The sequence below is a fragment of the Neodiprion virginianus genome, chromosome 3 (assembly GCF_021901495.1).
Source record: "Neodiprion virginianus isolate iyNeoVirg1 chromosome 3, iyNeoVirg1.1, whole genome shotgun sequence".
Lineage (NCBI taxonomy): Eukaryota > Metazoa > Arthropoda > Insecta > Hymenoptera > Diprionidae > Neodiprion > Neodiprion virginianus.
This window is the reverse complement of record NC_060879.1, coordinates 20,693,089-20,719,953: the sequence shown is the minus strand read 5'-3', so window position 1 is coordinate 20,719,953 and position 26,865 is coordinate 20,693,089. Positions and strand designations below refer to the sequence as shown.

General features: G+C 38.4%; 5 protein-coding genes and 1 long non-coding RNA gene across 18 annotated transcripts; 3 read left to right on the top strand and 3 right to left on the bottom strand.

Moving 5' to 3' along the window:
- Nucleotides 1–118: 118 nt before the first annotated feature.
- Nucleotides 119–6,950, bottom strand: LOC124300793 (intraflagellar transport protein 172 homolog). The gene is made up of 9 exons (XM_046755183.1): nucleotides 6,812–6,950; nucleotides 6,601–6,744; nucleotides 6,394–6,506; nucleotides 6,097–6,282; nucleotides 3,805–6,034; nucleotides 3,136–3,696; nucleotides 2,617–3,060; nucleotides 2,205–2,537; nucleotides 119–1,406 (listed from the first exon to the last, which is right to left on the bottom strand). Exons 1-9 carry the CDS (start codon nucleotides 6,848–6,850, stop codon nucleotides 234–236), a joined length of 5,223 nt encoding a protein of 1,740 aa, XP_046611139.1. The 5' UTR covers nucleotides 6,851–6,950; the 3' UTR covers nucleotides 119–233.
- A 153-nt stretch (nucleotides 6,951–7,103) lies between these two features.
- Nucleotides 7,104–10,305, bottom strand: LOC124300790 (uncharacterized protein C16orf52 homolog A). Its single transcript, XM_046755181.1, has 3 exons — nucleotides 9,826–10,305; nucleotides 9,472–9,684; nucleotides 7,104–8,702 (listed from the first exon to the last, which is right to left on the bottom strand). The coding sequence occupies exons 1-3, from the start codon at nucleotides 9,926–9,928 to the stop codon at nucleotides 8,515–8,517; spliced, it is 504 nt and encodes a 167-aa protein (XP_046611137.1). The 5' UTR covers nucleotides 9,929–10,305; the 3' UTR covers nucleotides 7,104–8,514.
- Nucleotides 9,647–14,827, top strand: LOC124300784 (PRKCA-binding protein). 9 transcript variants are annotated; one of them, XM_046755166.1, is made up of 6 exons: nucleotides 9,647–9,708; nucleotides 11,208–11,322; nucleotides 11,606–11,671; nucleotides 11,888–12,206; nucleotides 12,700–12,895; nucleotides 13,042–14,827. In XM_046755166.1, exons 2-6 carry the CDS (start codon nucleotides 11,306–11,308, stop codon nucleotides 13,740–13,742), a joined length of 1,299 nt encoding a protein of 432 aa, XP_046611122.1. In that variant the 5' UTR covers nucleotides 9,647–9,708; nucleotides 11,208–11,305; the 3' UTR covers nucleotides 13,743–14,827. The 9 variants fall into 9 exon arrangements, with proteins under 9 accessions (XP_046611122.1, XP_046611125.1, XP_046611121.1 ...); XM_046755165.1 differs by lacking the exon at nucleotides 9,647–9,708 and adding an exon at nucleotides 10,566–11,035; XM_046755163.1 differs by lacking the exon at nucleotides 9,647–9,708 and adding an exon at nucleotides 10,566–11,035 and having other exon boundaries at nucleotides 11,179–11,322.
- Nucleotides 14,828–14,939: 112 nt separating this feature from the next.
- LOC124300788 (noggin-2-like) lies at nucleotides 14,940–22,658 on the top strand. 5 transcript variants are annotated; one of them, XM_046755178.1, is made up of 4 exons: nucleotides 17,362–18,427; nucleotides 18,618–18,686; nucleotides 18,749–19,128; nucleotides 21,754–22,658. In XM_046755178.1, the coding sequence occupies exons 3-4, from the start codon at nucleotides 18,749–18,751 to the stop codon at nucleotides 22,145–22,147; spliced, it is 774 nt and encodes a 257-aa protein (XP_046611134.1). In that variant the 5' UTR covers nucleotides 17,362–18,427; nucleotides 18,618–18,686; the 3' UTR covers nucleotides 22,148–22,658. The 5 variants fall into 5 exon arrangements, with proteins under 5 accessions (XP_046611135.1, XP_046611131.1, XP_046611134.1 ...); XM_046755177.1 differs by having other exon boundaries at nucleotides 18,546–18,686; XM_046755179.1 differs by lacking the exons at nucleotides 17,362–18,427; nucleotides 18,618–18,686 and adding an exon at nucleotides 14,940–15,477 and having other exon boundaries at nucleotides 21,772–22,658.
- Nucleotides 22,526–25,806, bottom strand: LOC124300786 (glycerophosphodiester phosphodiesterase 1). Its single transcript, XM_046755172.1, has 5 exons — nucleotides 24,667–25,806; nucleotides 24,392–24,567; nucleotides 23,948–24,149; nucleotides 23,417–23,646; nucleotides 22,526–23,296 (listed from the first exon to the last, which is right to left on the bottom strand). The coding sequence occupies exons 1-5, from the start codon at nucleotides 25,006–25,008 to the stop codon at nucleotides 23,155–23,157; spliced, it is 1,092 nt and encodes a 363-aa protein (XP_046611128.1). The 5' UTR covers nucleotides 25,009–25,806; the 3' UTR covers nucleotides 22,526–23,154.
- On the top strand, nucleotides 25,158–26,833 carry LOC124300794 (uncharacterized). The gene is made up of 3 exons (XR_006907331.1): nucleotides 25,158–25,294; nucleotides 25,922–26,189; nucleotides 26,578–26,833. It is a non-coding gene; the product is annotated as an uncharacterized LOC124300794 (long non-coding RNA).
- The last annotated feature ends 32 nt before the right edge of the window (nucleotides 26,834–26,865 follow it).

The following is a 26,865-nucleotide window of genomic DNA, read 5'->3' as shown; positions in this document are numbered from 1 at the left end:
CTGCTGCGATGTTACTTTAGATTAATCTAAACTACACTTTACATATAATACGTAACCCTAATATAGTATCCTGATAGTGTGTGTGAATACCGTATTCACACTAAGGAATCAGCAATACTTCGAATTCATCAGAAATTTCCTATTTCCTTATTTACCCCTGGAGCTATTTAAATAATATAACTCACAAACGTGGCTTGTTGTTCTAAATTACTATCTCAAATAACCGGTCTTACCTAAAATGAATAACTAGGTAAAATGCCGCAAAATTCTTGAACAAAAATTAGTACATCGTTCAAAGGAGAGTCTTGAGGAGCTTGTCTTGCTGTGCTTACTAGTTTATTCCAATCATCGCGATCAGCTGCATGATTGCTACCCTCGAAATTAATGATTGGTCCACGAATTGGGTATCCGGTTAGAATACAGGCTTGTAATACCCCTGCTGTGTTTGCAGGGTTCGTTAACGATCCTACATAGACTCCCCGTTGATCGACTGGAAGGCCTTGTTCAACTCTCTGGTCCATGGAGACTGCTAAAACCCATTCTCTGACTTCCTCTCGCTGTTCAGCGGACAAACTTAAAGTTGTTGGCAGTGGTACTTCTACAGGAAAGTCAGTGACTTTTAAATCTTCAACATCCAACAACCCCCCATCGCCTTCTTCAATGCATTCCTCAAGGTCCAGGAAATGGTTGAGAAAAACAAAGGCCTCACTGTTCAGTCCAGCAGTACGAGCTTCTAATCCAGCTTCATAGTAGCAACGATCTGCAGGTAGAATGTCTGAATATCGAAGAAGAGATATGCTCACTTTCGTCACCATTCCAATAAGAGGTGAAAAATTCTTGCAGGCATGTTTCAGTGCCGAATAGTGCGCTGCACGAAGAATGCGATCAAACTTTTTTGCCTCCTCTGACGCTGTTGATTCCATGCCTTTAATGAGCCCAAGCAAAACGTTTCGCAGCTGAGCGAGACTCTTATAATCTTCCTTAGAATCCTTGAAGTTAAGGACCACCTCTGATAAGCGATAATAGAGATTGTAATTTTGGGGAATAGACGGCGCTCCGTATTGTACGTATAGTTGAAGTGCCTGCATGGGAGAACTAGTCTTCAAAAGTTGTGCCGCTCGCTGAGCAATGTACTTATGCAGAAGCTTTGGACTTTGTGTACTTGCTGCCTCAAAAACTTGACTCCATTGACCCTTGCGAGCCAGTATCTCTAGCGCTGCATCTGCATCAACTTTAACCAACTGCTCCACATGTCCTTCTCTTATCATAGCTTCTTTGTACTTTTCTTCCAAATAAGGCTCTAGCTCTGGTGCCAACTCTTTTACGATACGTCTAGCTCTACCCCATTCACCGACTATCGCCAATGCATCTACAGCATGCTTCAGCTTGTCAGCTTGCAGAAATACCTGCAATAACAAAGGTAACAAAAAAAGTTAGGTGATGTATAATTTTAAACTCAATATTAATGTACGTGCATAGATTACTGCAAAAGTGGATGTGCTTTGAGTATTTATTATTCAACACTTTATTGTTCAATTGGATTGGAGTTTGTTTTATTAATAAATATGTAGATCGAGCTTCACTCAAACATTTTTTTTTTTTTTGTAAGTATCAACTTATTGGATACACTAACATTGGCAACAACGTTAAACATTTCGCTCAGTGACATTTTTGAGGTGACTACGACATCTGAAATTCAGCTCAACCAACTTACTTCCAAATCTAGAGACAGTATGCTTGGATAGTTTATCCTTTTTATTACGATCCTACTATTTAAAAAAAATGATCGTCAAGTTTCGAGAATTAAATAAAAAATTCGTACATTTTGTACCAAAAATTGAATTTGAACTTCTAATAGTTGCTACTTTATCATTGAAGGAAAAAAATAAACTAATCGCGGTAAAGAGGATAAATTATCTAAGGATAAGAATTTTTCTCCAAATTTGAATCAATTTGTTTCGAGATATCGTGGGTATCATGAAACATGTCACTGACCGAAATAGTAGACGTTATTGATAATGATGCTTTTTACCATTTCGTTCTAATAACCAATACTCAAATACAACTCGATCTGTGTACAACAAACTCCAATTACATTGAACCATTGGTTGTTAAGATATAGATTTCCAAAATTCATCCATTTCTTCAACCATCTACTCCTATACACATATTCTTCACTAACCATAGCAGTGTATTTAACGTACCTGTGCGGCAAGGGCATGTTCATTGACTCTAAATAATCTGGTGCCTAAGTCCTCTCCGATTTGAACTGCAGTCTCGAAGTCAGCCTGGTGAATGAGTATATCTGCTGCTTGAACAAGTGCAGCCTTTGGTGCATCCGGATCTAATATTAGAACGTCTAGTGCCGCTCGGACTTCTCCAGCCTCCAACCATCTACGAGCTTCTTCAAGGTTTCCAGAACTGCCATTTGCTCCAAGCCCAGAGCTTGCCTGGGTTAATTCTCGCCTCAACGCAGCTTCCTGGCTTGGTAAATACTCTCGGCAAACACGCATAGCTTCTGACCACATACCAGCTTTCTGCAAAGTATAGAAGAGAATTAATTTTCTCATCCTTGGTATAATTTGAAATTTTCAAATTTAGATCTACATTTATCACCTTATAATGACTGACGATGATTTCAGGCTTGTGGGCTCGCAAGAGAAGCGACTCTGCTACAGCATAGTCTTGTGCCTCGGCGGCATCAGCTGCCTTCGAAATAAGGACTTGAGGTAGTCCATCAGGATAATGCGCTTGTGCAACTTCTTCAGCCGCATCCCATTCTCTAGTGTGAATGTACATCTGTACAGCTTCCATTGCTTTACCAGCCAGAACAAATTCCTTTTCTGCCTCAGAAAATCGCCCCTCATCTTCAAGAGCCATCGCGTGTTTGTAGTACACTTCTTTCTTCTGATCCAGGGTACCGTATTTTACAATCTCTAAGGCCCAGTCAAATAAGTTTGCCTCGCAGGCCAGTTGAAGACATGGATCAAAGTAACCCAGACGCATCAACAGCCTCGCACCTAATTCAGGGGCTAAAGTGCGTGTCCACATCAGCGCTACCTATCAAAAAAAAAAAACTGTTATACTTTTCACAACTGAGGATACACGCCAACAATTTGGACTGTATAATCCTACCTGCTGCGCGGCCTTTTCTCCAGAGGCTTCTTTAGCTACTCTCAAAGCATCTTCCCACATATTGGCTGCTCTGTAGGCAGCTACAGCGCCTCGCCAATCTCCATTTCCCAGGAAATGTTCCTCAGCTTCTCTGGGCTTTCCAGCAGCTTCCAGTTCTCTGGCTAAATGAGCGTGGGTGGCTTCGAGGAGCTCAGGTCTGTATTTACGAACCAGCCTAACCATATCCCCTCTATGTCCCTCCCGCCGATACATTGCAATTGCGAGGTCATACTGATTCATTGCAATGTACAGTGCTTCCGCTTGTCTCAGGTCTCCAGCTTGCTGCAACATTTCCACATGTCTAGAAAGCACTTCATTAGCCTCTTCAGAACTCATGTGGTTCATTGCGACTTCATATGCTCTTGTCCAGTCACCAGAATTAATGTGCGTCTCAATTGCTCGCTTGGCTTGACCCGCACGAAGGAATAACATCTCTGCCATATCTTGATCTCCAATGGAAGCAAAGTATTCTCCTAATCTTGCACACTGAGTCTGTATCTCAGGACTGTCATTTTCAATGACCTAGAAAAAAACAATTATAACGGCTAATTGTGTGTGAACAACATTCAAAAATTATTTCCGGGTTGAGTGACCCGAAACGTGAATATTCGCGAAGTAAAATTCTTCTACCTGAACGATCTGTAGAGCCTTTCGCCATTGATGAGCCTTGATGGCAGCATCAAGAGCCAAGGCAGTTTCGCCTGATTCAATGAAATGATTAATTGCGGCATCATAGTGGCCACCAGCAGCCAAATGGTGTCCCCAATCTCGCTCTAGACTGACTACAGAGTTAGGTTCCACCGTACGAGCCAGTTCTAGTGCTCGAGCAAATACGCCAGCTTGAGCGTAGCACTTGATAGCATTTGATGGCTCACCGGATTTCTCTAAAATTTCACCCGCCAATTCCATAAGATCCGCCCCTTTCAAGGCGCTGATTACATCGGCGACTATGCTGCTGTCCTCTATCAAATCTTCGTTAGCAAGTGCTAATCGCGCAGCTCGCCCAGGACGATGAGCTTGTAAGTAGAGTGAGATGGCCAAGCGAGGATTATCAGGTTCTATGATCGCTGCAGCCCTCGCAGCCTGCCCACTCTCGAGAAGCCACTTTAAATGATTATCTCGTAACGATTCGAGTCCCGCCCATCCTCTCGCTTGTGCCAAAGCCAAAGCCTCTTCCCAGCGCCAATATTTTTGGTACATCTCCAAGGCTTTGTCCAGTTCATTTTGCTCCAGGTAAATAGCTTCGGCTGTCTTTAGTTCACCATTTAGAATGGCAATTTTGGCCCAACAGTCCGGGCTACTAAGGGCGTCGTTTCCGGTCTGTGATGAGTACTTCTCGCCAGCGACCACTATCTCTGTTAAAAAATTTGAACAAGCTACGTCGCCTAGCGCTGCATAGCACCTAGCGGCCACAGGCAGCTGTCTAGCAGCCATGGCATTGCTCGCCACATTTTCCCACATAACTTCAGCTTGCGGCCTATCACCAAGTTCTTCTAAAAACAAGACAACACGACCGAAATCGTTGTCATGAAGTGCTGTGCCAAACTCGATCAATCCTTCATCAAGAAGATAGCTAATCTGCCCACCAGCTTCCTCAACCATCACTCTGGTGTGGCCATTTTCTCTAATCACATCAACCGCGTCCCCTTTGATTGGAATCAACGTAGCAGCTTCAGGTGCATCAACGTTGTACCACACCGCGAGTGTTGTTCCAGTCTGAGCTACAGCTACATCGCTCCCGGGTACCCAGGATGCAAAACTTGCCCCAGCAAGCAAGAGTGAGCGTGTTCCTTGGTCATCGGTAAGCCACAATCGACCTCTTCTGTCACGTGACAAAAGTCTGTGACCTGTTTCACTCAGCTCCAGCCAGTCGACCCTTACGTCATGTACAGTGATACATATAGTGGCGTTTGTCACAAGGTCAATAACACACACAGTTCTGGGATCCAGGAGGTATGCTAATTTCTTGTTGTCAGGCATCCCAGGCATATGTCGTTCGTTTATCCTGATACTGACTACATGGGGATTGACAGCTTCTGTCCTCACCGAACCCAATATCTCGCTCTGGCCATATTCGACGATTGTCAATTCCCCAGCGCAGAATATTAGACAGACACCGGGATATTCAAAAAAGAATTTTTCACTACCACCTTTGTCTTCCCATGGTATTTCGCTAAGAAGATTTAATTCTATATCGCTGACTAAGAGAGTTGTAGATGTTCTGGCCATTATGTGGTTATCCTTGCGTCCAAGGACTCTGACATCTTCTATTTCACTACCTGTTTGCGATCTTATAACAACCGAACGACTGGTTCCATTCAGAGGACGAATGACAACTTGGCTGGGCCCAACATAGACCACCTCGTGACTTCCTCTTACGATTGATCGCCGTAAAATTGACTCAAATTGTTCGACGGCTCCGCACAAACCACCAACTACTAGCCTTGATCCATCTCTACGCCAGGTCAAAGCAGTGACTGTATATAAATTTGGCAATGTTCGTACGTTTGCTTCTTCCCATATTCCTCTCCGTGGACTCCAATCTAACAGTCTAATTTTGTCCCAAGACCCAACAGCCACGCTTTGTCCACTTGGGCTGCAGCAGGCAACGGTCATTTCTCTTTCTCCCTCTTCTCGACTGTAGTCGAAACTCTTCACTTGTTTACCTCTAGGATCATAGAATACTAGTCTTTTGTCGCAGCCAGCAGTAAAAATGTGACCTGCAGGCCATGCCAGTGCATAGGCTGGTACTCCGTGCGTCAATACTCGGCCTGGAGGCTCCGCTTGACCATCTTCAGCGATATAGTAACGTATGATGCTGCCGTCCGCGTGACCAGAGAGAAAGCCAGTTCCTTTTACACTGAGAAAATGAAAAAATTTCAAATTATGGAGATTGAGAATATTGATATGGTAGGTTATTACTTGACGGCAAGTGAAATTGCCATGGAGTCCGACGCGTAGAGAGTGTGACCTTTGTTGGCCTTCAGCATTGCAGCTCGCACCTTTCCATCTGCTAAACCTATGATGATTGGACCCTCGGACGGCCATATTAAGCAAGTTACAGCTGCGCTTTGACCAAATTTGTTACAGATAACTTTCTTCTCGCCCCTGTAGTTTGGAATATCATAAGTATAAGTCTTCATGGTGATAATCAGAATATGAAGCGGGAAAATATCGAAACATTTCTACGACCCTTGTAATATACATAATGTAACTTACCAATCTTCTCCAATTCTATAGACGTAAACAATGTTGTCGGTTTGTCCAACAGCGATTCTTGTAGAATCCGGAGAAAAAGCAATGCCTTTTATAATGTAACTCTTTTTACCGTACTTGAAATATCCAAAAAAAATTATTCCGAATTTTTGTGTTAGTGAGACTGTTGGTATCAAAAAGAAGTTGGTTATAAAATATTCTTCAACTCACTTTAGGGTCTGCAGGCTTGGTAGAAAATCTATCCTTCATTACTCCTTTTTCATCGAATAGATATATTGATCTATCAGACGACGCAACGGCAAGTCTTAAATTATTGGGTGACCATACAATAGCAGCGACTCTATTTTCACTATCCTGATTGAAAGATACACTACGTTTATCACCAGTGTACAAAGTAGTGCATATGACGAACGAAACTTACTTGTGCGGTTAAAACTGATCCCAAATATTTCAGCAACATATTTGTGTGGAAAATAAAATTTTTATCTTATTGAGAAGCCATTTCCACAAGTGTAAATGATTTTTATTTTCACATTGAAACAGGCTTCATAAGTGAAGCATTTAACCCGGCCTTCATGGTATGTACATGTTGTCTCCATAGCAACGCACCTGCCTTTTAAGACAAACTACCAATGAACTGGGACTGAGGTGCTTTTTATAAAACTTTTGAAATAGATTTGATAAGATTAGACGTAATCGTAACCAATTCAAGATTGCATGGCGAAATAACAAATTTATTCCATTTTTTTTTTTTTTTACAATATCATCATATTATATATTATAAACAAATGTACAGTCATAAAAGAATGTATTCAAGATAATTGAGATACAATTGGTTGCTTATTAGCCACAACATAATTTGTATTTGTCACATAACTACAATGCTTTTTATGCAACGTAAATATTATGTCGTGTAATATATTTTGTTTAAAAATTCACAAGTTGAGAGAATATATTATACAATTCTATCTAATCTAAAATGATATAAACGAGACAGTGTAGAGATTCCAAATGAATATCAATTCCAAGATATATATTATATGTACAAGATTGCCTTTGGAGGCCTCGCACTGACAATGAGTGTAACCATACTTGAGCTCTCACATGTTATTTATACGTGTATGTTAAGTAAAGCTGTTTATATGCAACCATAAAAATCTGTCATAGATCCCACCAGATATTACCTCCATACTTCAATATATGAATAGCATAAATTCGACGGAATGTGAACTTTCCTTATTATTGTAATGAAGTTATTACAAGATATATAATCCAGTACAGTTGTGTCTGGTCACAATTTCGGAATATTGGTATAGCATTTCATTCGTTTGAAGATTCAGCATTGAAATAAAATCTATACTCGTTTTAAACGTCTATACATTAAGCAACCAGAATAAGGAAACTCATTATTGTCAAAGCAATATTTTACAACAATTTCCTCTCACAAAATTTGTTATGCAAAGTAAATCATATTGAATCATTTACAGGACAACTAGGCTTGGAATATTTCATATTTACATAATACTTATAAGCTATCACTACTCGCAACAGAAGTAACTAATATTCTCATAACGTAAACAGGAAGCCATAAATTCATTAAAAATTGCACAGCATTTCGACCACTATAATATCAATGTTATCATTATTACTACAGAGTGTTCCCATTAAATACCCGACATATGATACTAAGAATAATATAAGCATAAAAAAAAAATCAGACCAAACATCAGAGATTTAAAAGTTACAGTATTAATGCTTGCCAATACACGGATCTCTGGTAAAATATGAGCAAATTAGGTATACTGAAGAGACAATATGGAAAAGTCTTGCCTCCAACAAGAACGCAACAAGTCAACTCAATGGTAAACAAAGTAGTACTTCTTGTTTCCCAGAATCAGGAATGTTTTTGAAATGATAAGTTATGGCGGCAGGTGCGCCAGTGTTTCATTTGTTTTTACAACTTCTTTTCTTCTTTTTCTGAAGCACGAATCACTCCAGTAGCTAACCCATTCTTCAAGGCTCCAAACTTTTGAAGTAATGCATAATTATACCTTTGGGGTAATTGTACGCATAATACGTGATCCCAAGAAGCAAGGAGAGGAAAAGAAAATGCAATGGAATATGCTAGAAATGTGGTAGGCAAACTTTGCCTGCAAATAGCTCGGAGATAACGGTTATCCACAATGCCAGGACAAACATTATGTAAGAAATTCCGACCTGATGCGAATTCGGTAACTGATATGGCTGGCCGCCAATTTCATCCACGTGGAAACCCATTGGAAAGATCACTGCTGCCAGGCAGAATAGTACCACTGTAAAATATAAATTATTCGACTGTTGCCCCATTTCCAAACAATATGATACAACAATGTTGGCGCATGGGTAATGAGCACAATTGAAATCTTATATTTAACACACTAGGGTTATCTTTGGTGCATGCGCACTTTCAAATAACTCAATTTTATGCCTTCTGTCATTGAGTACAATTTACCTACTCACAGTTTTATACACTGTCAATCAAGATGGGCGATATCTGACTTGTGTGATTACAGCACCCGCCTTTGCCCATGCTGCGTTCATACTAGTAGTCATGCGATCACACTCCACCAACCTTGCACCAACTTTGCACTCGTATTCGTGTAAGCACAGCACTCATGCATGCAGGTCAAGCTGTAAACTTCACACTCTTCAGAAATCGCCCACTTTCCGGACTTGTAACACAATATTATATTTCCAGGCAATGATAAAGAGTTTCATAGTACAGTGGACGCTAGATATAATCGCCCCCACTACTGGCGTTGAAAGCGAGAGCCGTGCGCGGTAGGGGGTGGCAGTGTAGTGCAGTGTGAATGGGTGCACTGTGGTGGAGGATGCCACATTTGTGCGAGTGACCATGCGTGTGAAGGGGTACTCACTCGCATAGTCTTATATTGAAAGACCATTTATCTAGCACCCACTGTATTTCTGAACAGTTATAGAAAAGTATGGATATCTCAGAGGATATCTTCGGTTCATATTGAAAGCCTGAATACTCCGCATTACTATTACTATCATAGTCTAAGAAGTTTAAACATTATTTACTGGCTGAAAATCCAACCCATCTGGCATAAGGAATGACGTTGCGGTCCCAATGAGAACTTGCAAGGAGTATGATAGTGGTTGTTATCAGAATACACCCTATGGATATGCAGACGAGCGCGAGTAGCCATTCAAGCTGAAGGTCAGGAGGATAGCAGACTTGGGGCCGGTTGTACAGCGTCATACATGACCACATCAATCCGAGTCTGGTGTCACCTAAAAATCATGGCATATTTTACGGTCAGTATAGTTATGAGAAAATCTATTTTTGTTTCATTGGTAATTTCATTTTAATATTGACAAAACATGCATATAGAGAATAATATCAGTTTTGAGTGATCCTTGATTGATGCAAACCTCCAACATCGGTGATAATCCAATCGGGCATGGCCAGACTGACGATTGCGAACATGTCAGCTGCCAAAAACAAAGTCCCCGATATAATGGTCAGTTTATCCATCGTGTTGTACTGTTCCACAACGTTTTGCGTTTGTTTTCATGCGGGATACGAAGTTTACGCTACCTTGCACGATTTCACCATTGTCTTTCTCTTTTCCTCGTCAATCAATTTCGCGTCACTTATTTTCTCTAAACAATATTTCCACTGCGATTTCATAGGTCAGTTTGTATCTTGACAGATATTATCTGTCTTGTTGTTTATTATCTTACTGATCACGATTTTAGTGGATTTTAAGTTTTGATTTTATTATTATTATGTTGATTATTATCAAATACGTCGAGTTATGAAGGTATCACGAAGTAAGATATACAACACGGAGTACTCCGTGGTCTCAGCTCAGATTTTCTGGATACTCTTGTCAATGCTTCAATCCCTTTCCCAGGGAACATACTTTCTGCCCTTTTCAATCCAAAACATGAACCAGGTGTGTCATACATACATACGTACATCAATTCATATGGTGCGTTCCACACTACTGGCAGTGCTAAGAGTTCCTAGGACAGAGGCAGAGCTACTCATAAACTCGGCAGCGCACAAGAGATAAAAGATCGTAATAACACTGGGAGATATTTTCGGAACGCACCCATAGTAGTGTGAGTGTGTTCGTAAACTCCGACTAAATTCGTCTAATTCTGACGTCTTTTGGAACATGGAGGCACTACTAAACAAATCATGTAGACGAACGAACCCCAGTAAATTTGAAACAACGAAGCCTTACAGCATGGAACAACAACACAAAGGGTACAGCGATGAGTGAAGGCAAATCAGTCCATAGCAAATGTCAATCCAAATGTCAAATTGATCAGATTCAGCCAAGTTGAGCCAAGTTAAAGGCGGCAATTGAACTTATTTGACAAAATCGAAAAAAGCCCTTCCGAAGAATTTGAGAAGATAATTGAAGTCGTGAGAATAGGAAAGTATCCGCCGACCGGAGAATGTCGCAGCGTTCAAAGTGACCCGTACAGTAATTACCGAGGAATCAATCCCTACCAATATATTTTATACGATCTGTATAAGTTTTATACGAATATAATATAAAATATATAACCTAAATAAGGTTACCAACATGGAATTTGAGGACGACTTTTTCTTCGAGGAGGATAAAATGTTGGTTTACTTATCACAAACTACACATCGCTTGTGTGTGTGTGTGCGCTTTATCATGCTTTATCTTATGTTAATTTCACTTTATCTCTGTTTCTTGTATTCATTTATGCATGCTCAACCACTGTCACCGCTCGGCGGCACAGTCTAACGAACAGCTTCTTATCGCCTCCAGACACAATACCTTCCACCAATACAAATGGAGTCAACGAAGATCTCGGTATTTCTTTAACCGCTCTGCCTCGGGCTAACGTCGAACTGCATCAGCTGACCATGATGGAAGATCGCATGTATGCATATTATTTTGATTATATTACATTTAAATGAGTTTGTTCACGTCAAAGATGTGTATAATGTGTGAAATTAGAAAATTGTTTTGAATTTCTGATATTAAATCTCTGTGTGTCTGCATGTGTGTGTGCGTGCGTGGGTATGCGTGTGTGTGTGTGGTCGAAGAACATTTCCTTCCGAATCCGTTTCATCCAGTTCAAGATTTGAGCTCCCAATTTTAAAGGAATTCTCGTTTTACTGCATCTTGCGCTATTTTCTTATTGCTTGCTGCATTGGAGTTAGTCCAGACATAGAACTGGTCGCACGAGACAAAGTGGTCACTGTCACCCAGCTGCCTAACAGCCAACTGTAAGTTTCATGTGATTGGTTGGATCTAATATTGTATATTTATTTGTCTTATTCTTATATGCTGCCAACTGTAAATTTGCATCTGCAATTGATATATATATATGCCCAATGTTCTTCTATGAAAAAAACTTACTTGCACATAAATCAAATAATGACATTGTAACAATTATGTTAAACCTCTCCTAATCTTTATTGACACTAGTATCCTTCAAATAGGGGGATGACCATAACTTCGGGGAATGTCGTGATTCAGAAAGACAGCAGCAATTTAATTGGGATCAGCATTGGAGGTGGAGCTCCGCTTTGCCCTTGTCTTTACATTGTGCAAGTGTTTGACAACACTCCAGCTGCTGCAGAAGGCACGCTGCAATCCGGTGACGAACTTGTTGCAATTAATGGGGCCTCTGTTAAGGGAAAGACCAAAGTTGAAGTGGCGAAAATGATTCAGGCTTGTGATGGACAAGTCAGCATCAATTACAACAAACTGCATGCTGATCCGAGGCAAGGACGTTCCCTTGATATTGCTCTGAAAAAGGTGAAAGTTTCATTTTAAATTAGTGTTTGAGATAATCACATAAACAAAAGTACACTGCTTCTGCATAGCGGATAGGGTCAGATTGTTTTGCTACTTCCTTGATAACTTAATAGATTCACGTTTGATGAGATTCGTATGTTCCTTGTTCGTTGTATGAACAAAGTCTCAATTAGTAATTCAAATTTTGGATATTACGAGTTTTAATCTCATTTGAATATTTAGGTTCACGTGTTTCTGAGCTTTGAATTTCAGTAGTTATCGAATTTTTGAACTTTAAATGGATGATTCTCGCAAAATAACTTTATCAGATTTTTACAAGTACAATACATTGAATTTGTGAATTCTCAGGATATTTAATTTTCGTCACGTATCTTACCGGACTAAAATTGTAACATTCCTTGAAGTTTGTTAGCTGACCTTGGATAAACTATTTTCAACGAGGCTGCAAAACCTTATAATTCAATTTTTTGAGAGGGATTTTCCGTCATTAAAGGTCAAGCACAGACTGGTTGAGGGAATGGGGAGTGCTACAGCAGATGCCCTGGGCTTGTCTCGAGCTATATTATGTAATGATGCGTTGGTTCAGCGATTAGCTGCTCTGCAACGGACAGAAAATTTATACAGGGGCTTAGTGGCTCATGCAAAAGCCACTCTACGAGCTTTTTTTGATCTCACTCAAGTATACAAAGGTATGATGAAATTGTTAATACAATATGCAGAAAGCTTTTGCCCAATATTGATCACAATTGAGTCTAATGATATCCTAAATTGTCAATAGAGCTACCAAAATTGAGTGTATCGTTATTGTTCAAGGCATGTACTTCCATCATTACAGCATTTGGTGATGCTTTTGCGGCCATTGGTGTAAGGGAGCCTCAACCACGTGCGAGCGAAGCATTCAGGCAATTCGGCGAGCAACATAGACAGATGGAAAAGTTTGGAGTAACGATGCTAAAGGCGGTGAAGCCCATTTTGAGCGACCTTGGAACATATCTTCATAAAGCCATTCCAGACACGAGATTAACGATCAGTAAATACGCGGACGCCAAATTCGAGTATCTCTCTTATTGCTTGAAAGTTAAAGAGTTAGACGATGAGGAGCAGAGTTACGCGGCGCTCCAGGAGCCGCTTTACCGTGTAGAGACCGGCAATTACGAATATCGACTTGTTTTGAGATGCCGACAGGAGGCGAGATCGAGATTCGCTAAATTGAGGTCTGATGTTCTCGTGAAACTTGAATTGCTCGATAATAAACATGTTCAAGACGTCGTATGGCAGCTGCAAAAGTTTGCCTCTGGATTAGCTAAGTGCCACGCTGAAAGCCGGGACCTCCTATCAGAATCTACCCTGTTTCCCGTCGAGGTCGACCTATCGCGATCTGCATTCCAATACAAAACTACAGGACCGCTTCAGTCCTCAGTGGATAGTGAAGATGGGGATGATGAAGAAGATGTGAAAACAAATGAAAATGACGAAACGCCGATGCTCGATATCCAGGAAAGTGTACTCTTATCCACAGAGCCAAACCAGTTCTAGCAATATCACAAAAACTGATGAGAATTACACATACTCTTTGGATCCTCTTACTCTCTTGCTTTGTTGCATAAGCTATCACTGAAAAGTACATTAGAATAAGACAAGTCCCGGTAGTTTCCACAAGTTTTAGTCGGCATGTAGCTCGAGTTGTACGGTTTGTCTTATTTCTTTACAGACGATTTAAGAAGATTGCTAACAGAGAAGTAAATTATAAATGTTACCACAAAAAAACTATAGATTTCTGTAGAATTCTCTCTTTCAACTGGCTGAAACACACAGAGTTTAGCACAGAGATAAGATTTTTCGAGTTCCATTAGTTTTATGAATTATAGTCATTAAGACTAGTCATTCACAAAATCAAAGAACAAGGCCTGAGTTGTGACTTTTCTGTTAATTTTATTTCCGGTACCCAATATATTCATGAATACTAGAACAGAGTGTCAGTGAAAAAGTTTTTGCACAGTTGACATTAAATGAATGAATTCATTACATTGCTTTCAGATCGTATTGATTTAAAGTTAAATGTAATCCCGCGATTCATTTTACTTGATTACTCTATCACGAATTACAGTAACGTACTGATTATTAATTTGCGCGGATCTCTTAAATTCCATGTGTTTGATTTAATTTAAATAAATTAGGTTATAATGAAAGTAAAATTCTAGTCAAAGAAATACATAAATGAGGGAAAATAATGAATTTCTTACATGCATTTCGTATGGAACCTAATCGAAAATAAAGTGATTTACGTTCGGAGCGGACTGTTACTTTGACTTTCGAGTGTAACCAGAATCACTTGTTTTCATTTTCCATCGCTTCTTTTTTCCGGTAGTACGTATGTGTACATGCATGCATACATACATACATACGTGACAGCACGTATATGCATTTAGTGAGATGAAATTTGAAGAGGACGTGATTTACGCTAGGGAGAGATTATATGCATTGGGCAGATACGACAAAAAATATATCACACCACTACATAAATATATGTATAAGTATACATTCATGCGCGGGAACATGTATATTTAACAATTATTTATAGCAAAGAGTAAGACCAATAAAGCATAAATTGATGAAAAACAGTTTGGAGCGTAGTTAATGGCCGGGTGGCTCGGTTCGTCTCTTGGCCGGTGTGTTGGCCGTTTTCGTGTGGGTGCTGTATCAATGGATTTTATTGGTATTGGAGGGGGTGTGTGGGTAGTTTGCCTGTCTGTCCGTCTGTCTTCCTCTCGTCCATCCGCGAAAGAAATTCTCACTACGGTACAAACACGCGCCGAAGTTCTACTCGCGCGCATCGTATTGCCGAAGAACTTCAGTTATTATCAATTCGGAAGCGAATTAATCGATCAATACCAATATACCAAAATTTGAATTTCCGTTAGCGCAAATTTTACCTTCCCAAAGTACGCTTTAAACAGTTATATTTCTTTGTTTCGTTGGGATTTCAAAGATGAATCTGCTGTTTACCTTGTGCTTATATGCGTAAATGAGTAAATTAATATTAAAATGAGAATAAGAGAAAAGGAAAATCAGAATTAACAAACCAGAAATAAGTCGCACTTTGTTATATACTTTTGTTTGCTTCTCGGGTTCTAAAAAGTTTCAGGAAAATATACCTACTTGGATTTCGGTCAATTTTTTTGTTTTGGTTCTTCCCGATCTGGTGACAGGAAAAAGAGAAAAATTACGGAGTAACCTGCAGTCCGATGGCGTCCCGATGACGCGTCATTCGGTAAGAAACCATACACAATTATAAATCCTACATTATATATATAGTTACAATATTTACATTAATAAATGAATGTCCAATTATTTTATCCGTTTTGTGCGTTTCTCAGTTCACTTTCATTCTAACACGACTGCACTCAATGGATTAACACTTATAATTCAAGTAAGGGAAACTTGGACAATTTCGTAATATAGTTTAAATACAATTCTTCTATTGGCAGTAACCACAAATCGTAAGAAACTGTTGTCATATAAAAATAAAAATACCCGAAGACTAATTTCGAGATAAGACAAAGTTCAGCATAAAGTAACTTTAAACTAGTAGCTGCACAGCACTGAAAGGCGATGAATGTAAAAACAGAATTTAAGAATATTTTTATATCCGAAGTGCCCGCGTGTGTCGACAATCCGGCTACTCGATTCATGCAGATCGGACGAAAGTAATACCAGTTTTTTTTTGCTATGGGCCGTATACAGGCATACATATAACATACACATGTGCATCCGTGCCATTTACTTGCGTTTTTACTATCAATTTCTCCTACCACTTGAGACCGTAAAATGAATCTCTTCATCGTTATAGAAATAGGTATAAAAATTTCAAATTAGCCAGACTCCAAGCGCTTGGAGCAACAGACCCCACGCGCTCGATTATTGTACTCTACAATGTCAAGTGTTTGGATACATGACATATACCTATATTGCACAAAATTACAGTTATACAAATCACGTACACACCGCGCGTACGCAGCTTCTCCCGACTCATAAATAAAATAAAAAATAACGGTATAGTATATGTAGATCGGATGTAACATATGTATACGCCGTTCTCGTACGAGTATACCTATGTATGCATAGTGTATAACTATACGCTTGCGGAACACGTGCGATCATCAGGATCATCAGTAAAATTAAAAGATTGCCTCATCGATGAATACTTAATTCTATTGAACAGCATATATATATATATATATATATATATATATATATATATATATATATTTGTAGGTATGTATGTACATATACGTACGTTATACGTTTACTTGGTAGTAAACTGAGCGTGAACAAAATTGACGAATTGTAAAAAATGCGACAAAGTTGAAATCAAATAAAATACCTGTAATGGCAAAAATGATTATTTATTAATAACGGAAAGAATAAATACCATCTAATATCGTATGTTTCGCGTTTAAATAAAAACACAGGCATGTCGGCATATATACATATATATGCGGTATATAATGCACGTTGAACGCATGCGATATACCTTTATAAGTGGTTACGCTGGCGGCGACAGAGTGCTCGTAGAGAGAGTTAAGTTAAGAGAGTTAAGAGTTGGTTTGTCGTTATTACAATAAGATAAATAGATATAGATAGCTGAGAGGTGTATTTAACGTGGGATGAGCGCGGAGGAGGGTGTCCACCGCCATATTTGGAGGATGGTTTCATCCCGCGCCCCGCGTGGGTGCCGTACGGCTCCCACCGCCTCGATCTTCGCTCACCAGTTTGGTCTTTCCTTCTTATTACCATGCGCACACGAATTACGCTTGTACAGCGGACGCTATATGCACGTATGTATTGTATCGCTCAACTTCACCTGCAGGATCCAACTGTAAAAATGATGTCTCTAAATTTTAAATAATTTCCGCCAACTCATATAATTATACCATGCATACTAATATACAAGTATAACGTATACTATTACATTGTATTTGTATCGCGGATTCATAATCTGTGACTCAATTATACTATTCGCATTGACATCAATCTCTTAATCAATCTCGTATTACTCGCGTCTTTACGTCTAGTTTTTATGCACACCGTTCAACGCACGCGTTAACTAACCACGACGCATAAGGAGTCAGCGTTTTTGAGATTGCGCAATTTCTTTACTAGCGGAAGTTTTATGAATAATGATTATTTTTTAAAACTAGGTCGATGAGGGCGTAATCGCAAAAATTCTCACAAGCAGAATATCAGACCTTTCAATCAAAGGATCTGCTGAAATTCTTAGCGGTATTTCTTTATCCCAAAGTATGGAGCTTCTGATGATAAATTCATCCATTGGGCAGTTCTTCACTGCGATTAAAATTACTTATATCTGCAGTTCAATGAGCGGAACACCTTAATAAACAAAAATCGTTGTGTTTTTTCGAGAAATATTAATTTTCACTACTCTCTTTTCAAGTTTCGATGAGAGGTTCTCATTCAGATATAGACGGATATATTATTATTTCATGGCCATAGTTAAGCATGATCTGCAAATATTCGACAATCTGATGTATTGTAAGAAGAGCCAAGGACGACCCGATGGATGAAACTATAAATCAAAAACTCTGTATTTTTGGCCAAAGAAACACCCCTAGAAGTTTCGGCAGAATCTGTGATACGGAGGTTGATTTTTTGAGTACTGTGCACGGGAATGGGATATAGCTTATAATTTGGACTGTTTAATGCATGAAACAAATCCACACAATTTCAAATAAATTCCATTCAAATCCGTCAAAAGTCTTACCACAGATAAGTAAAACATTATGGAAATATCGATAATTTGCGAAAATCTTCAAAAATCACGTAAACTCATTCTAGTTCTGCGATTTTTCGTGAAACTTGATGGAATTTCTTAAATCACATGAAGATCCGTCGAGAGAATCTACATCAAGACGTAGAATCTGCAACTTTGAAAAAAACTACGAAAATCTTACAATATACCTATACGCCCTTTACAAAATGCTCCTGGAAGCTCGACAAGTTACGTAAAGTTTATTGTATTCTGCATAACCCTCGTAAATTTGTAGGAAATTACTTCTTATAGTATCATGACATACATATAAGGTAGATCACATTAGATTAGTAGAAATTCGGATGCAATATAAATGTAATGGAAATTCCATGAACTCTCATGGAATCTGTAAAAACCAACCGAATTCCGTGCATCCAGGAATTAAATACAGGTAACCTTTTTGCCGTAAAATATAGTGAAATATTGTAGAAAACTTTTTCAAAATCTTGTGAAATCATAATAACCCCGCGGAACTTCTTTCAAACTACATTCAAATACCCGTATTCCAGCTAAATTCGTGGTGTTTGAATCCCTTGTAAGTTCAATTTTACCTATCACAATTACCACCTACAATTAAGCAGCTCAAACGGCAGTTTCGTCATCGACTCTATTGATCGACCGGATTGGCAATCGAACCTGGAGTAGTACTGGTAATGAAATTGTCGGCAATGCTAAATACGATTATCCTTTCATCAAACGAATAATTTTCCAGATGCGGAGTTGCATTTCGCGGTGGGGCGGCTGGTGGGTAGCGGTCTTGCTTTCACTTCCGTTTCTGCAATCGCGTACTCGCGGGGAGTCGCAGAATGGCTCGGGGTCCCCACATGATCACGGCTTGCGGCCCGCCGAGTCTTGGCTGTCGGTGCTGCTCCCTGAGTCGACGGACAACACGCTGGACCCGCCGCCCGAAGAGCGCGAGGAAACGCGGCTTCTCGCACTGCTAGGGGCAGATTACGATGCGGCGTTCATGTCAAACTCGCGACCGAACGCGACGGCGCGTCTTGCCTGGGAATTTCCATTCCGCGCTGATCACCGGGGACGTCTTGTTCCGACGGGAGAGATGCCAGAGGCCTTGCAAACTTTACACCTGGGGTAAATAGTGAGATGAAAAATCTCTGATCTATACGGGTAATTCTCGCTCAAGTCCAAAAGACTCGGAATTTTCACTATCAGATGTGATTCAAAAATTCTTTTCGAGGTACTTTTTCAACTTACCGTTTCTTTGTTCTCGGATGAAACAGGAAGTTAATGTAATCACCCCGAAATTGAAAAGTTAAGTTTTCACTAGATCTCCACGTTTTGAAGTTTAGAGAATCAGCTTCAATTATTTTCAGATAGACGTCTGTGTGTATGTATGTATATACGTACGTATGTGAGAACGAGTTACCGGATTTGAATAATTTTAATCTCAATCAACGCGGTTTTTCCAAACCTAGAGCTGATTTGATTTTGGCTTTGGTCAGTTCGGTACTTTTTGCATTATTTAAATAACAAGATCTAAAAAATAAAATAAAAATGATATCTTCAGAACGGATGGACGGATTTGAATTTCAATTGGTACCGTAAAGTTTTTTGAGTCGCTGATCACGAATCTACATTCAGATGTGCAAAATTTAAAGTTGGCGTATGCAATATGCTGAAAAAAAAACTAAAAACATTTGGCTTTCACTGGAAATTGGTATTCGAAGGTTCGGTGGGTGGCTGATCACGAATCTGAGGTCAGATTTGCGAAATCTAAAATATCGAATCCAATATCGTGGAAAAAAAATCTGAAAAAAATTTTTGATTTTGTTAGAAATTAGTAGGTGGAAATTTTTTGGATCATCGATAACGAATCGAAGGTCAGACTCCAGAAATTTGTAACGGTGGATTCATTATTGTAATTCAAAATAAAAAAGTCGAAATATTTTCATGTAATATGATACCTGAGGGTTATTAAATCGTTAATCATGAATCTGAATTCGTAGTGTGAAAACGAAAAGTTCAAGGACTGGGTCACTGCCAGCTTAAAGTCGTTTGTTTAACGTAAAACTATATTGCACAGCGTTGTTTTTTCTTGTTTGCATCCATTGATTTTTATTAGTCTATTATCAGAAATTTGTAAGACGTATCAATTGAAGAATCATCAAATTTTCGTCGTGAAAGATAACTCAGTTTGAGCTAACATTCATCGAGATTTATAATGTTTGATTTCTCTTACTATCGAGAAAAATAAATAATTACCACTCCAATCGTAATCTATAATGTGAAATTATTGATTTCACACACGCAATTAAAAATTCCCAAAATGTCTGAATTTTTATTTAGATATTCCTTTTGTGAAATAAAAAATTAGTTCAAAAAAAGAAAATCTTCATTCCTGCTTCAATGTGAGACATTTGTTTTTCTCATCAACTATTAATTTTTTCGTTAGGATCATCTGGAATGAAGCTGAGTAATGCAGAATTTCCAAATATATCAATTAAATTCATTTCCGACGCAAGTGAAAACTCAGAAACATAAGAAAAATATGTCGAAAACATTTTGCTCCCATTTTTCTCTTTATTGAGAATTTTATTTGAGTTTAGCACAGACTAATTGTAATTCAATTAGAGTCAGCGAAAATGTGTTCTTATATCACGTTTGGAAATTTTTTATGCAACAGTCAGTTTCATTTCAGAAGGGCTCAATTAATGATGAATTAAGAAAAATTCAATTCATATTGAATCCGGATTGAAGATTTTGTTTTTTAATCTACTTTGTTTTCCCAAAAAGAATACCTAAACAGAGAATGAGGTATTCGAGAATATTAAATTTTGTCTTTACGTTCAAAAATCGCCCGTTATTGTTGACGACCGAAAGTTTGAGTGAAAATGTATAGTTTATGTCAACACACTTCTTTTTTCAGAGTGAGTTATGTTTGAGAGAAACAAGTGGGTAATTGGGCTGACCTTGATGAGTCAGCCTAAGAACTTCCCACTTGGATATGCATTTGGAGCTCATAAAATATAAACAAATGAATGTTTCATATTGTTTTATTATAATTTTTTTTTAAAGAATAGGAATATTACTAGACCCATTTGATTCCAAAATTTAATCAGTTCTTACGTAAAAAGATTTGCATTGATTGAGACAGAAATCATAAAAATTTGTTGATCCGTTATCGAGATATCCTTTATAACATAAGAAAATAATCTAACTTTACATTCGTGATCAACCCAAAAAACAAATTATGGTACCAATTTTCAGTTGAATCCGGCATCCATTCTCTAGACGTCATTCTTATTTTATTTTTTGTGATGTTGTTATCTAAATAACTCGTAAAGTGCTGAATCGATGAAAGGTAAAATCTAATCAGTTTTAAGTTTGAAAAATCCGCGTCAATTCAGACTAAAATTACACAGACATTCATCCGAAAATTCGTCGAGATTTGGTGAAAACGCAATATTTCATTCTCTGGGTGATTACAATAACTTCCTTTTTTTCTCTGAAAATAGATAAAAGGGAAGTTAAAAGTGTCATAAGTTTTCAACTGGTAATTCTTAGCAATTTCTAATAGTTAATTAGGCGTAATCAAAAAGCGCATAAAAATAAAACAATGTCACATAGCTTCACTCTAACAAACAGTAACTCAAAAAAAGTTATTGAATCAAATCTAATCAGAGTCGAATTTCAAACCTTTTCGACTTAAGCAAGAATTACTTTTATGTAAAGATTCGAAATTCAATGTAAAAGTAGAAGACCATTATTTCTTAGCTACGTGAGATTGCCTGATGGGTCGCGACTGAGGACTCGCGTTTCCGAGAAGCTGAAGAGGAAGCTGAGGCGGTTACTGTGGGCGTATACATCTTGTCCGGTCCAATGGAGGTGGAAAGATCTTGGAATAAGATTTTGGCCTCGTTGGTTGAAACAGGGAAGGTGCTCGCAGGGGAAGGGAATTTCCTGCAGCGTTCCTCCTGGCATGAAATGCCGCCCTTCCAATACGAACTACAAAAAATTCCTTAGGTGGCACTGTATAAGGGAAGGCGAATGCAAGTGGAGGCCTGTTGAGTATCCGGTCATAACGCAGTGTGCCTGTTCCTGTTCTCACATAGTTCGTGGTTCCAAGAACGCCGATACAACTCAAGTGTAATTATCGATTACTTCGCCAAGGCTAGATCCTGGATAGAAATGAAGTAAGTCAGTCCAAATTTAATGAGGATTTGAGTAGAATTTTACGAACCGACAAATTGATGAGAAAAGATGCGTGTCATGCTCTATTATGTTTTTTTTTCAATATTTGTCTGTTAGAAACGGAGTTTAAGTAGAATTCAATTCAACATTTAAGCTGTGTAAGTAAGATTAAGGCATTCTAACAAAGTTGGTTTTTATTTTTATACATTATAAATATTCGTCAGTCGTTTGGGAGCCCAAACTTCATGAATTTTATACTTGCCATTGTTTGTGATGTTTTGATAAGCTCAGATCTAATAGTAAGGTAGAGAGAGGTAGAGACTGGAATGAGAAACAATTATTTTTCTGCTGGATAGCTTATATTTCATACTATGTTACCTTTGATATCAACATGGCATGTATACATCATCATTCAAGCTCTCTGAGTGATTAAATAACTTGATGACAAGAGTCAATATAAAATATAAATAGATTTGTAAAAAAAAGTTTAGCAGCATAAACGGGGCTAGAGTTTATTTCATAAACATTTCAATTCTAAAATACTTAGGAATTTCAAAATTAAAATTGTACTTGAAATGGTAATTCTTAATTTAGTATCTATTGTTCGATTAGATATTCCAGTGCCAGCACTCTCGGATATTTTTTTGTCTTTGCTGAATTTATGCATGTGTATAAAAAGAAAGCTTTAAATATAAATAATATGGACTAATGCAGTATACATAGGTCTAAATATATGTATATATACATATGCAGATATATATATGTATATGCTATGAAAATAATGTCGAGTTGTATAATACTGATTGTTGAAATGCAAGTGGTTACAAAATAACAAATATTATTACCTACTTGAAAATACTTCAAATTGTCGCTAGCTTGGGTAGCTGCCAGATCTATAATCAGATCTTTCATATCATACAAATTTATCATTTAGTATTATCGTACAGTAATTTGGTAAAGGCTTCATCACGCACTTTTTTCTCCTATCAAAGTATCCGTCAAATATGTCACCTTGAGGAGTCTAGAATAATGAAGCTTTTCTGAGGGTAGATTCACGTTCCAAACAATCACCCGAACACCACGCACGTTCCATTTCCTCACCACTTCCCTGAGTAGTTAAGAAAAGACAAAATCAAATTTTTCAACATCACCCAATCAAGTTTTAGCATGTATCATACATTTTTTAGCTTTTTTTTTTAATTTATCACCAAAGGAAAAATTCACTTACGGGGTGACGATGTCTTTATGCAACAATATTGCAGACAGGCCCAGTAAATGATAAGTGAACCGTGGCAAAGCCCAGCTATGTAGACAGTCTACAATAGCAGCCAATGCATGTTTGAAGGGATTAGAGAAGCGCGGTAGACCCGGACCTTCCAAACCTTGATATGATTTTCGCGATATGAGTTGAGGCCTCCAGGCTATACTGCACACGATTTTTGGATTTTTTCTTCTGATCTGCAAAAAATATTGAATTTTATTACACGTCTAGTTCCACACAATATTTATCGTTTATACAAGAATAAGAATACGTTTCGCTTTAATATTATTATCCGGCAATGGAATAATAATACGATACAAAAGTATTGGTAATTCCTAAGACCCAAGATTTCTTGACACGAGACATTACAGCAAACTGCATACCGAAAATGATTCCTTGTTATTCATATTTATTCGGTTGTTAGCTAACGACCACATTTGTTGTCAATTAATTCATATTCATTTGAGATAAATAATCGATAATTCCAATCTTACGCACCAAGTAAATAATGATTGGATTGAAACTGGTTACTACAGCTCTTTTGAAAAGACTGGGATGCTTGTTATATGCATCCAGAATGACTTGTACTATTTCAAGGCTCTTTTCTTTGATATCGATGAACATTCGCTGATCATTACGGATGCATTCGGTCAGCACATCTTCTAGTAAAGCAATTTTGTCCTCTCCAATAAACTTTTCTCTGAAATGAAATTACGGGAATTACATGGAGTATTCGAAATTGCAAAAGAAATGATATCTTTCAGGAATGCGGTAATTAAGAGCTCGGTGATGAAAATGCTTGAACCTTTATATAACTACGTTTCTCTTCTTCTTTTGCTAACATATGCAACTGTGTGCATAAAGTTTGAGTTTCTTCATTGACAAAAATTGTAATATAGGAATGACTTTTGAATTTCAGACTGTCTAAATGCTGAAATATACCTCAGAGGATGATTTCGACTGATGTCTAATTCCTTCAACTGATTCCAAGTCATTTCTTTAACAGTTCCCGACTTCCCTGTCAGTCTCTCTATAGTAAGGTCATGAAATATAATTGGGACACCATCTTTAGTTAATGCCAAATCAAATTCAACTGCACTGCACCCTCTGTTTTTGCACTAAAACAGGAAAATCTCATAACCATGAACTGAAAACAGTTAACAACGATGATATTATAAATAAAAAAAAAATTGCAGTGTTAGTATGTTAGTTTTTACATTTCGAAAAGCGTTGAGGCTGTTTTCTGGATAATCAAAAGCTGCCCCACGATGTCCGACTACTCTCATGCAATACAGATGATCCGAGGTACCATGACTATCACCTCCTTGTTCATCCTTGGCTTCTATCAAAGGATCGACGCCTAATACTTCTCTGACCACCTCTGAACTCGGAGGTGGAATTCTGGCCACCTGTAGACTGATAGTGAGAACCAACGCAGCCCATATTGCCCATGGCACAGAGAATTGATAAAAGATGCTAGTCAGAATAGTCCAAGATGCTTGCAGGTAAATCCAAGCCATGAAGCACCCAGTGTAAATCTCTAGATACTTTCCACTCATCTTGGATGTATCTTGGATGATTGTATTATATAAAAAATTAAATAGAAGATGACTTTAAGCGCATTTGATCAGGTCGCTCTGGCAATGGGATTTTTATGAAACTGTTATTTTAAATCGCGGTGATATCATTTAGAAATTTTCTTACTCCAAAGTGTGATCTGTGAAGAATGTCATCAATAACTTTGCAAATGTTACTGCCGTTTAGAGTGTCGAATACGACATTAAAAAAGCAAAATTCAACTGGATTCTGAGATAGAGCCCGACTGTAGATTAATCAGCGTTTAAGGTCATTTTAGAGTATAGCGCCGCAAAGTAATTTAGTGTTCTCAGATTCGTAGAGTGTCATTTTCACCTCCGATTTATGATTTCAAATTTGATTCTTTTTATTCTCCCTATGAACCGGAGTCTATCTCATCTTTTCAGATTTTCGGCAGTCCGATTTTAATACATAGCGTCATTTTTAATCCGGTTAATGTATCAGCCGAACGGTCACGCCCCACGCACCACTCACACTGCCTCTTTCTTGATCGACCCGCGGCTTCGAGCGCGGCTTCAAACTCATATCACAGACGCCATTGTACACACAGTAACTTGTTTCAAAAAATACCTAGCTCGATATTCAGCCACAACGTCAGATAACGTTTTTAAATATTCTTATTTTTCTTCCTTCTTTTTTGCTGTTGGCTATGTCTCTTACGGCATTGTGCCAATATACAAATACCGTCATCATCATTATTATCATAAAAATTTAAATTATATTTTTAAGATGCATACATACAGAATTTTCACTGGCTCTACCTTGGCCCTAGAAATACCTATAGACATGAAGGAAGCCCTGGTACACTCTTCCGTATGAGCGAAAAACGATATAGAGAGAGAAGTAGTAATGCTACATCCTTTCTTTGTCTCGCAGGATCCGATTGGCCGACTCCACTGATCTCTATTAGCGTTTTCTACTGGTTGCACTGAGTGCGCACTGGCTCGAACAGGGGGCACTCGTTCCGTGCATGCATCGCCCGGCATCGGGGCAAACCTTCTGAGTGGAACGCCGTAAAACGTATAAAGGCAGACTAGATCATAATTTCTCCTAAATCACAAATAATGTGACGTTACTCGACCGACTGCGCGACTGTCAGTTTTTTCAAGCAAGTGATAAAGAAACCAATTGAACAAACGCAACGGTAATTTTTTGTTTGTAAATAAATGTCATAAATGTTAGGCACGAGCATACAAGGGCAAAAAAAATTGACAATTCCACTGAAAAGATAAAAATTACTAACTAGCAAGTCAAGTTATCCCAATCTCCTGAAATATACCTAGCAGTTAACCTCTAAAAGCTGAAAAAATGTGTTTCCATACTTCGATATCGGACATGCTGTGGATTACTCCTATGAAACTTAAAATTTTAGGAATCTCTCCTCTATCTTTCGGCTCCAGCAAGTCCATCATCACTGCTAGACGAAGATGAAATTAGATCTAATAAAAGAGTTGCTGTCACAGCATCTACTTAGACTCTTCCACGATCGGCAGCCATAATTGCACTGCTTTGACACCGACTCCCGATTTCAGGGCAATATTTTACGCACTCAGTGCCAAATTCACGCACCCGAGCTGCCAGTGGAACACGCTGGAAATACAAATCTACCGCTAGTACGCTCTCAGTTCACACTCAGTGCAACCAGTGGAAAACGCTATAAGTGGAAAACGGCAATATATGCTTTAGAAGCAGAGCTACTCACGAACTTGGAAGCGCAAAGGAGATAAATGGTTGTTGGCAGCACTGGGAGCTAATTTCGGAACGCACCATTTCTTTCATCATCACTTAAGGCATTGAAAACAAGTAGGTTTCTTCTCTTG